The sequence below is a fragment of the Numenius arquata genome, chromosome 6 (genome assembly GCF_964106895.1).
Source record: "Numenius arquata chromosome 6, bNumArq3.hap1.1, whole genome shotgun sequence".
Taxonomy (NCBI): Eukaryota; Metazoa; Chordata; class Aves; order Charadriiformes; family Scolopacidae; genus Numenius; species Numenius arquata.
In genome coordinates this window covers 50311640-50327385 of record NC_133581.1, presented here as the reverse complement: position 1 = coordinate 50327385, position 15746 = coordinate 50311640, and the positions used below count along the sequence as shown (strand labels likewise).

Here is a 15746-nt window from a genome sequence, read left to right as displayed (position 1 = left end):
GACTGGAACCCAATCCCAAAGCAAAAATCATGAGCAGCCGGATACCAAGGAAACAATTTAAGAACAAAGCAACACAGTTGCTTACTGAAAACGTTCCCTCAGCATCCAACCATTTGCAGCTCTGAGACTCCCTGAGCCAAAGGTAAATTTAAGATTTTCATGCATTTTTTCTTTTGTATTTCATCCAGTTGCTTACTGAATTCATGCAAACTTCCACCATCTACAACATCTTAAAATATAGATGTCCACAGCTAAATTACACATGGTCTGACATTTGTGTTATGTAGTAAAACTCCACATAGTTACATAGTTTTACTATCCCAGTTTGCTGGGAAAAAAGTACACAATGAACTCTTTCTGCAAGGAACATCCTTCTTTTTTCTCATTGGATTTTTGATCATTTCTTTGGAATAGTTCTGTAGTAACTGATTGAGGCAAAGAGTGGCTTGTACTTTGCATATTTTTCATATCACCATGCAAAATGCTTCTTTGCGATGAAAAGCAACAGTTCCTTATGACAGCACATTAGCTCCTCTTGGTTTCAGCAAACCTTTATGCTAGAAGGCTATTTCCTTTTTTTTTTTTAAATAATTTTGAAATCTACAAAACCTTGTTCCAGTACAAGAGTCTACAAAATATATCTAGTTATACATACTACGTACATGAGATGTTTGTAGCTTGGTCCATAGACTGGTAACTTCATACTGCAGTTCTAACCTCTTTCACTTCTGTGCATTGTAGACTGAAGTGTCATTTGCTTTACAAAAAAAAATAATCAAAACCATGTATTACTGAACAAGGGAAATGAACAGAGACAGAAGGTATAGAAAGTAACATTACAGTTTTTAAAAACAGTTTCACTTGACATTATTCCTCAATAAAGACAGAAAGGTGTTGTTTTTTGTTTTTTGTTTTTTTTTTTATAAGAAGCATTACTGATCGTTTCTAAAGGAGCAGCAGTAGTGGTAGCGAAGGACCATTTAATTTTATTTTTTTTTAAAATCTGTTTCAAAGGAAAAAGTCATAATTTTCATCTTTGGGAAAACTGAGTAAAATGACCTCTTCTGTGGCCCCTAAAAATTTATAGCCTTATGGGCCTTTAAAGTGGATATCAGACTAAAAGGAACACCCCTTTCCCTCCCAAACACACATATGTCCTAGTAGTAAGGATACTACTTGATAGACCTAAAGAAAATAAAGTATCTTTATATTAAATAATACTCTCCTTCAAAAGAATGCTCTTTTTTCAGTTTTATATATTATTTTTTGATCTCTCAGTAAGGAATGGAATCTGTAATTTGGCTTAGTATTTTCTTTTACTGTGAGGTAACTAATGAGTTTCAAACATTTATATTTAGGCCATGGTACCAGAAATAGCTTTTCCAGGAAGGCTCTTGGTTCCAAACGGAACTCACTAAAATCCATATAGGATCAAGTGACAGAGAGTTCACTGGGCATTTTCAATCAATTAGAAGCCAGTCTCACAAAGAAATTACTAACCCTGCTGACATACCCATGTTATTCATTTTTCCTTCAAGTTCCAGATCTTGTACTCTTGCAAGAAACTTTGTCAAGTTTCTGGCTAAGATGCAGAAAAACACTTAAAATGTGATCCTAAAGCTTTCAAGATAAAAAGCAAGTGAACAGAACCTAAAATTTTCAAAATAAAAAATTAAGTTCCTGAGATCTAAAGCAAATTTCATGGATTAAGTCCCTGAAACCTCAAGGTTAGGACTCCAGTAGCCTCTATATAGTGCACAAATGTGATTACAGTAAAATGAAAGAGCCTATTTGTATTTCTCAGTCAAATGCATGGTTAATTCTCTTCACAACCTCTGGTTTTTACATGTTGTTTATAAAAGGGCATCTTCCAAGATCCCTAAATCTTCCAAATTATTCAGTAAGTAATTAAAAATGCCCAGCATGGAGACTAAGGCTTGCAACACACTGGTATTTAAATGATATTTAATAATATGATTTGCTTACAACATAAGACCTAACAAACCTAAAGACTCCAACAAACACTGAAGTAAATCCAAGCACAAACTTGGATGGTTTTCTTCTACAATTTAGCAGGAGCCATTCCTGCGGGTATGTGCGAGGCTGCAGGCTAGCAGCACTCGGGCCCTGTCAGGGGCTGTAGCCCCAGCCCTCCTACTTGCAGCATTTGTTTTTTCTTTAAACCCAAAGAAACTGTCATTTCAAAGTGACTTTTGGAAAGAGCCTTGAAAATTATACTTTAAGGCCATAATACAGCGGGAGTCACACACCCTATCGCCGGGCAGGCCCCACCACACACGGCAGAAGCCCGACACACGTAGGCCGCCGACCCCCTCGCCCTACGCCGATCTCCTCAGCCCGGGGGCACCAGGGCCGGCGGCTTCCTCCTTCCGCCCTCCCCGACGTAAAAGCAGAAGGCGGCTTGTAAGGCGCGAAAGCGGGCACCTCCTCAGCCACGAGGGGACCGGCACCCCGTCCACCCCTGGGCGAGGCGTGAGACCGCCTCTGTGCGAAACTCGAGGGTTACGCGGGTGACGATGCCCCCAAACAAGCGCCATTTCGCCGTGCGGCCGACCAGCTGTGCGCCGCGCACCCCACTCCCCCCCTGCGCGGCTGCGCAGAGCTGAGCGCCGCGGGATGGCGGCTCTCCCCGCCCCGGCCGGGCCGTGGGGCGGAGCTGCGGGGAAGTGGTGGCCGCGGCCGCCCCTGACTGCCTCCGTACCGGCCTTGCAGCAAAGGGCGCCCCGCGGTTGCCGCGACACGCATCCCCCGCCCCTAGCCTTCTGCCTCTCGCCGGGGCTCGGAGCGGCAGCCCGCTGCCTTCCCTTCTCCCGCCGCCGCTTAGGCCCGGCGCCACGGGGTGAGGCGGTGCGAGGCATGAAGCTGAGCAAAGCCCAGTACGATGAAATAGCCCAGTTCCTGGGGCATGTGCAGCCCACCCGGCAGAGCCTGAGGAAGCTGAAGGAGAAGTTCCCTAGGTAAGTGCTACCCGCCCGCCGCGGCCGCTGCCCACTGCGGGGCGGGCGGCTCGGGCCCCGGGCGGCGGCCGGAGAGCTCGCAGTTGGCGGGCGGGGGGCCGCTGGGGGGCCCTCCGCCGGCTCCAGCCGGTGCCCCCAGTTCCAGGCCCCACACGGTACAAAAATCACTTGGACACGCACACGGTCATCGACGGTCACCCTCCTGCTGGGAGGAGGGTGCTGCTCGCTCTCTGTGACCCGAGAAGTTGGCACAAAATAAAGAGCGCGTCTTCCCCCCACACGTCCAAATAAAAGCTCTCAGATCCCTCCATGAGGCTCTTAAACACCAAGTAGATATTCTTATGTGAATGAAGCCTTGAGGCTCAGGCCGTTCCTCGGTGGCTGAGACCAAGGGTGGAACCTGACCTGTATAACCACAGCCCCGGTGGCTGAGGGAGATGGCGCTTTCCAGACCCATAACTCTTTCCTTGATATTGCTCTCTAGTTAAAGGTTGGAACTTCTATCTGAGTATTTGTTTGCTTCCTTGCCTGAGCTGCATTCAGAATTGTCAAAGACGTTTGCAAATGACCATAGGCTAGCATGGAAAGGTGTACATGACAGGATGTGCTTCACGCACTGATCTTTGTTGCCAGAATTTGCTTACTACCACCAACACGAGTTGTGAAGGACATGTTGCAAGGTTTTTTCTTTTTTTTTCCAGGTTTTGGTGAAGGATTATTAGTGCTGAATTGGACGGGAAAGGAGAGGTGCTGTCTCTAAAATGCACCAGAAAACTGCAGGGTTTTAAGTGCTGTACATAATTTGGTGAGAGAGAAATAAGTAAAACAGAAAATCGTTCCCATGCTTCCTGAGAAAGCATTGCTAGTCTTACCACAAGCACAGCTGAGAAAACTGTCTGAAGCTGCGTGTAACTTAAGTAAGTAGATGAAGAGCCAACATTAATTTAGGCTTTTAAACTGTCTAGTGAAATCTTTTGCTTTTCAGAAAAGTGTGTAATGTAGCTAAAAATCAAGCTGAGGGAATAGCCCTGTTACAGAGAAGCAATGTGGTTGATTCAGTGAGCTGGGTTGTAGGGAGCCCAGCTCACCTTGCATGGTACTTCTGCAACTTGGGAGACCACTTACTGCGACAGCATATGTCTAAGGAGCTTAGACTTGACTTTATCACTTTGGTGCTAATGAAATTAGAAGAGAGCGCTAGTGTGTACGTATGCGTGCATGCACATACACATGGACACATTCTCTTTTTTTGTATCCTTATAAAGCTGTCCTGAAAGAAGGTTAGAATTTGGGTCGTTTGCTAGGTCAGACACTGTGTGTAGGAACCCGCTTCCAAGACAGATCCATAGGCACATGAGTGTCTGCAACAGGGAAAAGAAGTTTGTCAGAAAACTACCAGGCCTTTCTGCTGGTACATTTTACTTCCCAGTCCACTTCTTTGATGCTGCAAAAGATCCATTGACTCCTCAGTTTTGGAACTTGATGACTCCTGAAAAACTATGTACTAGTTACAATGTAGAGTTATCACAGGAAAAAAAAATACATTTTTTCTAAAGTAGCTGGCTCAGGTGTGGCTAACGCTGAAAAGTAGAGATGAGCAATAGTAGTTGCTTCCATGATTTGCTGGTTTAACATACTGATATCTTGTTATCCACATTATGAGATGAGAATGTTCTCTTCTGAATTCCACTTGTAGGCCTCTCCTGAATTTTTTTTGTCCATCCTGGGAGAAGGCTAAAATCTTCTATTTGAATGATGAATGAATTGATACCTTTTTTAAAAAATGTCTGTCTGAAGTATATTTTGAAGAGGTCTGCAGGTCTCCTTTCTGTGAATGGCTCAGCAAGCGATGTTTGTTTGTCGTCTTTTTGTTTATTTCTCATAGCAGAGCAGATGCAGAAGACCCTCAGAGAAAAAGTTTTAAGTAACAAATGTGTTGGGCTAATGATTTTGAGATGCAGCTAAATAAAAGACAACTCTGCATTCCAAGGCCACTGCTTGCCTTAGCAGCAAGGGAGATGCATTGAAATAGATACATGTTATAACGTGAAAAACAGGCAGTCTCTATAACCGATACGTTGTAAAAGAGGCAACCTGCAGAGATTTGTAAACTTGCGTGCCATCTTAAGTGCTAAAGGGGAGGCTTTTCAGTGATGTGTTTTATAACTGTGGAGTAAGTTTCTTATAATCTAGAACCTGTGTCATTCTCTTCTAAGATGAGAAGGGTCTGATTGGACTTTTTGGATGCTTTTTTTTTCTTTATGGAAACCAAAATCAAACAAACCCCCTCACCCCAACTTTCTAATTCAGTCTTTTAAAGAGAGTATTTCAGAATCTATCATGGCACTTGCAATGTGATGAAGGTGTCCATAACCAGTTTGTCATTATTATATGGCAACAGTTGCTGATTCAATCTGGAAAGTACTAACATCCATAACAGCTGCTTTCACCTTGCACTTTCAGTCTTTCCCTGGGCAGGCTCAGTATTCCACTGGTAATACAATACATAAATTGACAATTTTCAAGTATTTCTGATTCCTGCTGCCTCATAGATCTTGAGGATCTCTGGATTTCTGCATTAATCTGCTCAGGTTTTTTTCTAATGTGGTCTTACCTGTCGATTCCTCCCTTGTCTGTTGTGTTTCTCGAAGACTCACAGTTTATGCTTCTTATTTGTATAAAGTATCTTTCACACTTTGTTATGGGCCTGGTCTTGTTCTGAAATTTCTCCCTAAAAATAATTTTTAATTTCCATAAAACTATTACCACCTATATAGGTATACTATGTGGTGCTTGCCAACGTGACCTGTGAATCTAAATCATTTTTTAACAGGGTAGTTTGTTCTTTACTATTATTGAACTACTTCAGCAGGTGAGATTTAGGAGTGCTGTATTCTTCCATAGCATAATTAGTGCAGTCTGTCTTGTTTCTCTTCCTTACTTAAAGTTGATAAACAAACTTAGTGCCTCTAGCCCAACTTCCCTTTCAGTATCTTAACTTTTATTCCTGTAAAAGAAGCATTGTCTTTTTTTGGGCCTATTTGAGTGCAAACTGTGTTTATAGAGAGTTTCAAAGTACTAGGATTTAAAAGTATTAGAATTTACAACAGCTGCTCTGTGCAGGTCTTAACTTTTCTTCCGTGCATCTGTTCAAAGAAGTACTATCCTGTTTGTGTCCCTTCTGTGAAAGCTTCCTTCCTAGTGATCAGGAAGAGCTTTTCTTACAGCAAAAAGGTAAGGGAAGCTGGCATAAATGTGAGAGAAGAATCTTTTTTTTTTTCCTCTTTCTGTTTTTTTCCAATAAGCAAGAGAAAAATGTGACGCACTGTTTCCTATTGATATACTTGATATTTGAGTATGGATATTTGGTTGTAACGTATGTAACTTCCTGTTTGATTATTGGAATACACACAATCTTTGTTCCTAGAGCATATCAAGTGATGCACATTCCTCTACATTCATGACCTGTCTTCTTCATTACTTAATATCACTTCAGGTGTTACCCACATTTTCTCTTATTATGTTGCTCTTTCTCCAAATTACTGATAGCTTTATTAAATGGCACCAGACCTGGAAAACATCCCAACAAGATTTTTCATTTAGAAAGAACACGTATCTGCATGGTAATGTCTCACAATGTAAAAATGTAAATTGGAAAATATAATCTGTTTATTATTTGCTCATTTTTACCACTTTCTCAGTGATGGTTCATACTGAAATAAAGGCCCTAAAGAAATTTAAATGTATGGCATCAATGTTATTTCTTTTACTAGCCACTTAAGACTGAGTTACCTTTTTTTTCTTCCTCTTTTCCAGTGTCATTGTTGCCTTTCTTTGTGGTTTTTAGAGTTGGGGTAGATAAGCTTCTGATTTTCCTCTTCCAGCCAGTTTTATTTCCAAGGAAATATATTCCTTTTTCATCAATAATTTCATTCTGCCTTTGTGCTGTTGCTTAGATTATCAAGCAGTACTGATAAGCCCTGTGGTGGGCAACAGGAAGGTAGAACTGCTCCTGTCTTTCATGTCCCTCTTTTTTTACTCTTTTTTTTTTTTTTTTTTTTCTTTCCATTTCTGTGTTCTGGTACCTGCTTCTAATGGAGCCTGGAGATTGAGTCAGTGTGGAAGGAGAATTGTGTGTCCTCTGCTCTAGTGCTCCCTGGAGCTGCTGTTACCCAGGAAGGAGGAGGAGCAGCAAAGCTCAGGAGCAGAGAGCAGCTGGCTGTCCTCGGGGCTTTCAGAGCTCTAGGCTCAGGACTCAAGCACAGGTATATTAGACAGGGAAATCTTATTTATGAGCAGGCAGACTACTGGTGTGTGTGACACTTCAGTTGCACTCTCTTCTGTCTGGAAAGGCTCTCATCATGGCAAAACTGACATAATTCTTTTAACTTCTGCTCTCCCTGCTCTTAAGAATAGTTGGTAAATTATTTTGGAAAGCAGAGAAATTAGGCTGGTTTTCTTTACTCTGCAAACACTGATCTAGCAAATCTCATTAAGAAAGTTGCCTTTGTGCCCATGAGTGCTAGAAACTTCTTTCTTTTACAAAAAAAAAAAAGAAAGTATCAAGGCACATTTTAGGCTCCCTCTGCTTTTCTATATTCTCACTACTTAACAATAAAATAAATTCATGCTCTGCCTATATAAAGCACCTCATTGTCTTCAGTAGACCAGCACATGAGACAAAAGGAAGTGGACATTAGTAGGAGATGCAGAGACTTGGAGGGAGACAATAAATGATATATTGGTATATTTCCACCCTGTCTATTTTGAAGTGGCAAATACTTTGCACTAGTGTACTGTGTTTAAATGTTCTGGAGTATATAGCTAGAGCAGCTACAAAAACAGTAGAATTTTTAAAGTTTTGTGTTTCTTTTTTCTCCTTTTATATTAGACTTCAGAGTAAACAAAGTTTTACACTACTATTTGCTTTTGTCTATTATATGTAGCAAAAGCCTAAGATAATTTAAAATGTGTTATGTACTTGAAGCTGAATTTAACCTCACAGGTAGACAGATAAAAAAAGATGAGAAAGAGGTCCTGGCTCATTGTTTGAAACAAAAAATAACAAAATACAAATTTTCAGAAATGACCTACACTAAAATGCAGTGTATTCAAAATAATCTTAAAATGAAGTAAAAATTTACTGTACAAGGAAATTATGTGAGCTCTGAACTGATACTGTTCCCTTTGGAAAGATGTTCTTGTTATTTGAACCCTTGATAGGAAATTCCCTGTAAAGGTATTACAACTTTGATAGGTTAAAGCAGAGGGCGGTACACGTGTTCTCTTTTCACTTAAATGCCAGTGAACAAGCCTTAAAGAACTTGTAACTGGCTGGATTTGGTATGTCTTGCTAAAAACCTGTTTGCTTATACTGTGACCCTGAATAGGAAGGATACTAAACCTCCCCTTTAATGCAAAGTATTGTGTGACAGAAATTAACGAAATCAGCATATAACTCTGAAGAACTTTGTCTCCTCTGTTATTCATTAGATTTAACGTAAGATACTTAATCTAAAATCTAGGTATTGATAGCAGTGGAAGCTTTCAGAGTAGAATGGAAAATACAGTTTTGCTCAGTTTTGAGGCCCTCCAATACCAACAGACAGGCTTTAGACAGAAAATTCTTACATTGGCACGTGTAAATTCTAGGTCTTCAGGACATGGCTGCCTTGCAGATCTGTGTGGAAAGAGATTGAAAGGGGGGTTTTGAGTCGTTTGCATGTTGTCTCTTAACTAAAAAGTAGATGACATGTATAAGCATGTGTCAACATGAAAGTTAATTTTGAGGGAAGTTCATAGTAGCTTTCTGTTAAAATTTTTATAAGTGTAATAATCCTCTTCTTTACAAGCATTCTCACATATGTTGTCCATCCTAGCAAAATGCAGTTATTTTATAGGTTATTCTTGAAATTTTGCTTGAAATATGCAACCAAAATTAAGGTTGTGCTTTCTGAATTCTTGAGTACTGATAAGACTCTTCCTTCTCTCTTAACCTTTTCCCCTTCCAATATGATGTGCTACCATATGAGAGTATAGTTCATTTTATAAAAAAAATAATCACACAGAACAGGACTTATTACACTTGTGAAATTCATTTTGGCTGAGTAAAGGGAAAGCCTTTTTAGCCTTGAGGAATTTATACAAAGCACTTAGAAGCCAGTCCTATATCCTTTGAAGACTTGATGGTGAAATACAATGATTGGAGGGGGCCTCTCAAAGCAGACGTGGAAATTAGTTGCCTATAATTTGAAAATACATTCTGAGTCTGTTGTAGCTGTGTGTTAGGCTCTTATTTAATACAGAAGAAAAGAGAGAAAGAGATAAAAAGAAAAAAGGACACAAAAAGAAATAAAAAAATTAAAAGAGAAAAGAGAAATATAGACAAGAGGGGAAAGTGAGAAAATGCAAGACAAAAAAAAAGAGAAAAAGAAATTAAAAAAAAAGGAGAAAAAAGAAAAAAGGAAAATAAAACAGGAAAATAGAGAAGGAAAAAAGATTAAAAGAAAGGGAAAGAAAATAGAGAAAGAAAAACAGAAAGAAAATCCTTTTATGTGTCAAAGCTGGAGGAGTTGTCTTAGTGTACAATACTGTGTTACTTCGTGAAGTTTAATTTGGTTGTACTTTTTGCCACTTCGCAAATTCCACGGTTGTGATAATCACCAGTAGGATAAGAATGTAAGTCTTGTAGCACTGTTTTTTCCTAAGTATTTCATTCTAAAGCAAGCTTGGTGTCATCAGACAGACCAACAGATGTCTGTAGATTTAAGGGCCAGATTATGGTGGTTGTTAAAGAGGGATGAAGTGGAAGTTTTAACACTGACCATATGTGCATTTTAATTGACTTGTGGATTTTAGAATACCATTATATTCATGTTGCATGTACTTAAGGACAATGATGATAAACATGATAATTCTTAATTGTATTTCAGAAACAGTTCCATAGTGCATCATTCTTCTGAAGCCTGCAAACAAGTCTCGGCTAGAGTTTTATGAGCAAAGAGGATTTGCTACATCAGAGGGGAAAATATTTTATTCATGTGTTATTTTTTGGTCAGTCATATTCCGGGCTATATTACAATGGCACGATAAATTGCTGAATACACTGTCTGCTGAATATGACCTCACCATGAAAAATTTGATGCATTAGAGTAGGAAAGGTTGGAATATATCAACCTTAGCTGACAAGGGACTTTGAATTTTGACCTAACACAGATGACCTTTGTGTGCAATAAAAGTGAGTTTAATCTCCAGGTCAAGGTTGAGGTGAACGGTAGGGCAATGTGGATTGGTTTGTGCTGGCTGTGGCTGGATCACACCTAGCGAGCAAAGAAATCCAAGGTCTTTGCATTTCAGAGTTAACCAAATGCTTATTTACCTTGTTTCCTTATAGCTGTTACACCACCTTCAAAAACTGTGCTGTACGGTAGGCAGCTAATTCTTCAGCAGCTGTAGACTTAATTCGTTTGAAGTTCAGTGTTTCAGAATAAGGAGTGTGAGGTACGTATATTCTGCTCCTATAGATCATTGAATAGGTAAGCTAAATAAAATTTCTCCTCTAGCATGTAGAAGAAAGACTGTCAAGTATATTGCCTTGCTATGAAAAGGGTGAAATCTAGAAGCTTTATTTCTTTGACAGCTAACCTGTCTTTGGAACATCGGAACTTTATTCCTAAGTGGCTTATGCTTTTAGGAGAAACACAATTAAGAGAGCTCCGATATGTTTCACTAGACAAATACAAAGAAAATGGGTCCTTTTGAGCACTCCCTTGCTGTAAAAGGTATTTGATCAAAGAAGCTAAGTTACAAAATGTTTTGGGGGTTGTCTAGGTTACATAATAAAGACGTATAGATGAATTTAAATAAAAGATTGTCGTGTTTTATAGTAGTCACAAACAAAATCTGTCTTTTTAACTGGCTGGTGTTCCAGGAGTGCTATTTTACTAACATACTAACAGTACATGCTCTGAATATTTTACACAGATAAGAGTGGTAGCGGTGGTGCTGTTGGAAGGAGGGGGAAGGAGGGAGTTCTCTTTAAATCAGACAGAAAAAAAAAAAAAGTTTGAGACTAATGGAAAGAACCTCTACTCCTTTAATAGAGCCTGCAAAATATATTCTCCAGGACTGATCAGCTCTGAAGGCTCTAGAGGTTTGATGATTGGAATGGCAGGAAATCACGCTTTCAGGACATAACGAATTGACTAGGCCATCCATCATTTGTTAGCATGCGCTGAAACGCTGGGTTTGTGTGCAGAGGTCTGTGATTTAGTAAATACTTGGGAGATGAATAGAGCTTACACACAAGGGAAGATATTGCTGTCCTTCAGCAGACTTAGACACAGATCCCTGCTGAGAAGGCCGTCTGACAGCAGCTCATCAGTAACTGGCCTGTCACAGTCAGTGATGCCCACCAGCCATCCCCAGTATATTAAATGCATTTTTAATATCTGCTTCAGTAGATTTAATGAAGAAAATTTAGTTTCCATACTCTGATCACTGCTTCCTCAAGTGTTTTAAAGCACTGAGTTGAAGCACTTCCAAGAAAGGAACTGTGCTGATACCTGGAGGAGTTGATTGAAAATGAAAGTGAAACAGAACGCAAACAGGAGTGTTATTATCCAAACAGTTTCCTTAGAGCAAAACAGAAGTGTTTGGAAAAAGCAGTGATCTTCTTAGAAGCGATTGCCCCTTCTGCAGAGGGGCCTTATGCAGAAGGCTGTACAGCAGCAGAGATGCAGGGCTGGAAAAGGTGTACGCGCAGTGGTTCAGTTCAGCGTGGCTGGGCTTGCCAAAAGGCACTGTTGCATTTCCTACGCTTTCAGATGTCAGTACTTGAATCAGATCATCATTCTGTTCCAGCTTTCAGAGTTCTGAGAAGAGACTGGCTATGAATGGAAGAGGTCATGTTTTTAATAACTAACATAGATTTTGGCTTGGTTGTGGCATTTTTGCAGGGGATGCAGTCGGTGAAAATAATTGTAGCGTTCCATGGTATTATTTAAACTGATGTAGGAAACAAATAATAAGACACAGTGGAAAATAGAACTTCTACTACTTTTAAAACTTAGCAGGTTCATTCAGTACTGACATTCTGCTTGTAAGGATGGTATGGAATTATTTTTTTTAACTTTGTAGCAAATTATTAGATCTTTTGCTGTCCATATATATACATAAACTTCATAGTTTGAATTTCCTGGGAACTTTCAGGGAAAACTTCTGTTTACATGAAGGCAAATAGGTTAGTTTTCATTTTCTAATGAGATTCAGTGCTTATGATATTTACTTCAAGACAGCAAGACAAACAACTCGATTTTGTTGCAAACATCTATTTGAAACATTCACTTCTTGAGCTTTTTTTCCCTCAGGAATCCATTCTGTGTTCACAGAAGAGAAAGCAAGTGCCGAATGAGACCTATAAATTTGATTCTTGTATGTGTCAAAACAGTAATGTATTAAATGCATATTATTATAAAAATTTAAGACATGTCCTAAACACTTACATTTTTATAACACATGACAATATTAAATAATACATTTTCTTGTTAGCATCTGTTTGCTGTCATTGTTGGCAGGACCTATGATTTATTACTTAAATTAATGACTACAACCATTTTGGTCCTGATATATGCCCCTAAGCATATCACATCACTTAATAAAATAACATATATGCTTCTATGAGAGTCATTTTTTAATTGTTTATTCCTTTAGTGTCCTGGTGAAAATACCATATCTCTTTGCAATGTGAAAGTCTCAGAAGCTTGTATTATACTTCAAACTGAGTGAAATAATGGTAAGGATTAATTTCTATAAGAATATAGAATACAGTAACTGATCCTACTAAAATTGTCTTCTAAGGCAAGCCTAGACCAAAAAACCCAACAGCATTGAAAAGGAGAGGAAAAATACGGCTCTATTTTCTTCAGATCCGGTGATGGTTAAAAGCCTTGTTCATTTGTTTGTTTGACTAATTGGTACCATACAAGTAGATTTCAAACTCTCATTGGCATGCTAAGATTTCACGCTTCATCGTTAGTTTTCAACTTGTATTTCATGGAGTCCTTGTTGTCCATGGACTTCAAATGGAGAATTCAAAGTAAATGTACTTCTTGTCAGCAGGCTTAAATTTGCCAAACAGGAATCTGCCCCTGTTGTGGGAAAGACATTTTGGTTTGTGAACCCCTCAGGTTGAAAAGTTCTGCTTTGTCAGCAACTAAAGCATTTTTATCTATCCTATGGTTTCTTATCATACATGTTTTTTTAAAATTCTAGTGTCTGTATTGTTTTGAATGAGATAGAGATGTGAATTGGATACGTTATCCCTTCCAGTGCACGCTTCAGAATATCCAGTAGCCTGATTGATAGTGACAGTCTCATTGCTTTATGCTGGAGAATTCTTGAACTTCAGTTCCCTGCTTTATCCTTCTCATCTGAATGGGATATTTAAGCAAGTGTTACTGTCCATCCAAACTGGAAAATGGCTTCGGATCACAATGTGGTGCTGAAGAGGACATCATTGTTTGTGTGAATATCCTCTGTTTGCATATCTGTATCTAGGCCTGCAAGGTCTTGGAAGCATTAGATAGTATGGATTCCCAGATACCTCCAGAAGCTTCAACAGTGAATAAAAATGTCCTAAGATAGCACTCATTATTCTTCCACAGAAAGCAGAATGTTGTAAAATATTTCTTTGAGTAAGACACGTGATAGCAAAGGTAGTCTCTTGTGTAATGCAGCCTGTCTGTCTGAAAACTTTTCAAAGACAACATAAAAGCTATGACCAAAATAGAATACTCACTTCTGTGACTGAATTCATATAAAGGGTCTTTAGGAGTTCCTCGTTGTTATTAAGGACCCAGACAGCAGTAAGGACACTGTGTATCTCTGGTTCCATTTGTGGTTGGCTAGGAGATGGCAGAACTTCTCAGTGCACTATTGATACTGGTAACATCCAGTTCTTTATTGCACTTCTGTGGAATGCAGATGCGTATTATGAGGCTACAACTGGTACAAAGTGCAATAACTAATAGCCAGAGAGTGAGTGTAGGTTCCTACAAATGAAAAGGCTACTGAACATAGCCATTTCCAGCATTAATATAAAATGCATGTTGTCAAGACAGCTGTCCTTCAGTTTTCAGCACAGCTGAGCAATGTGTCTTCCTAGACAAGAGCGTTATCTTGGATACGCAAAATATAAAAAGATAAAAATAGCTCGTAAGCTAGATTTCTGGTTCTTACAGAGCTTAAAAAGAAAGATTTGCTTTGACCAGTTGGCAGGTACTCCAGTAGGCCAAGCAAGTTCTGTTTCAAATACATGGACATCATGATGTCATTCCAATGAGTTACCTGATACAGGAATATGTTTTCCTTTATTCTGTTATTAGAAACAGGAGAATTTAATTATTGACCAAAAAGAGAAGTCGGACTACATTTTTTATCTCATTTGTATTGTGTTCCTTTGACATCAGTGGTCTGAGAGAGAAAAAGGAAAATGATCCTGTATGGAATAAATATATGGGTTCAGTCTGAATATTTTCCTAGTCATATCTATCTGTTTGATATGTCCTCTAACTGCAGAGAGTTTTTTTTCCAAACACATCCCATTGGTTACCCAACTGTTATCTACAAGCTTCCTGCTTATGCTTTTTGTAAATTTTTAAAATTTACTATTTAATCACAGACCTTGCCAGTAACAGGCGATCATTCTCATACATGATTATTTTTGTGGTTTTGAGGTTTTTGGGTAGAGAATTTTGTCCATTTATCTGCACATAGGTGCTTGCCATTTGAACATTTTAAACCTCAATAATTTAAAAATCTTATTCAAACGTTTCAGCTACTGTGTAGAGATTAATATATTTCTGTGTAGACAGGTTTGGGGTGGTCAACGTGACACATGCTAATTGTTTGCTTTAGGTTTTTTTTTTAGTTCTTAGCTCTAGTCTCTTCATCAAGGAGATATATATGTTTCTATCAATGGAACTTTGCATTAGTGAATCAGGATGTTTACTGAAATAACCAGTTAAAATTATTAAAATATGCAGTGGAAAGCAATGTGCTTATTTTAATGTGCTGCTGAATATTAAATGCAAATAAAATGGTATATAGACATGGAGCCATTTGTTATATTTTAGTATATGAAGGAATAGCTGTGCAAACCTTAACCTCATAATTTTGCAAGTTCCACTTTGTCATGTAGCTGTAAAAGGTAATCAAAATAAATCATGGAAGATGAAGAAATATTTTCTAGGGCTTTCTGTATGCTTTCAGAAGTGGCGCTTGATCCATGAAATTTTAGTAAGCATATTAAATAATACAATATGATGTGCAACGTGTCAGGTCTGATAAATTATTTTGTATAGGACATTTATACAACATATGGTGAGCTGCTATGTGAACAGCTTAATGACTAAATTATGTTAATCTTTCTTGCCATATTTACTTTTCATTTAAAAAACCGGCGTTTTCAAATTTTTATTTTCCTTTTTTGATCACTAGTAGGTATAAGAAAGGTGTAGGTCATCTCCAAGAAGCCGTGACAGTGATCCAAGGTTCCTCAGCTGTGCGGTGTACATAACACAGATGTTGGGAGAGTCATCTGTCAGCTATGCCTCTCCTATGGAGTTAAAGTTCTAGGGGGAAAAGAATTCGACACAGTGCTGTCACTGTTACATTTTCACAATAGAAGAGCATGCAAATATTCAACCTCCTGCTTAGCAGTAGTGCCCTGTCTAATGTCTGTGCTGGTTAGAATAAAAAAATAGTGGG

At 38.9% G+C, this 15746-nt stretch overlaps 1 protein-coding gene across 3 annotated transcripts in view; it reads left to right on the top strand.

Annotated features, from left to right (window-relative positions):
• The first annotated feature begins 2620 nt into the window (after positions 1–2620).
• CDIN1 (CDAN1 interacting nuclease 1) overlaps positions 2621–15746 on the top strand; it is a 131477-nt gene continuing 118351 nt past the window's right edge. Inside the window, exon 1 of one of the 3 annotated variants that reach the window (XM_074148869.1) lies at positions 2621–2978. In XM_074148869.1, coding sequence (XP_074004970.1) covers positions 2638–2978 — 341 coding nt within the window. In that variant the 5' untranslated portion in view covers positions 2621–2637. The remainder of the gene's footprint in view (positions 2979–15746) is intronic. The other 2 variants (XM_074148868.1, XM_074148870.1) reach the window with 2 other exon arrangements.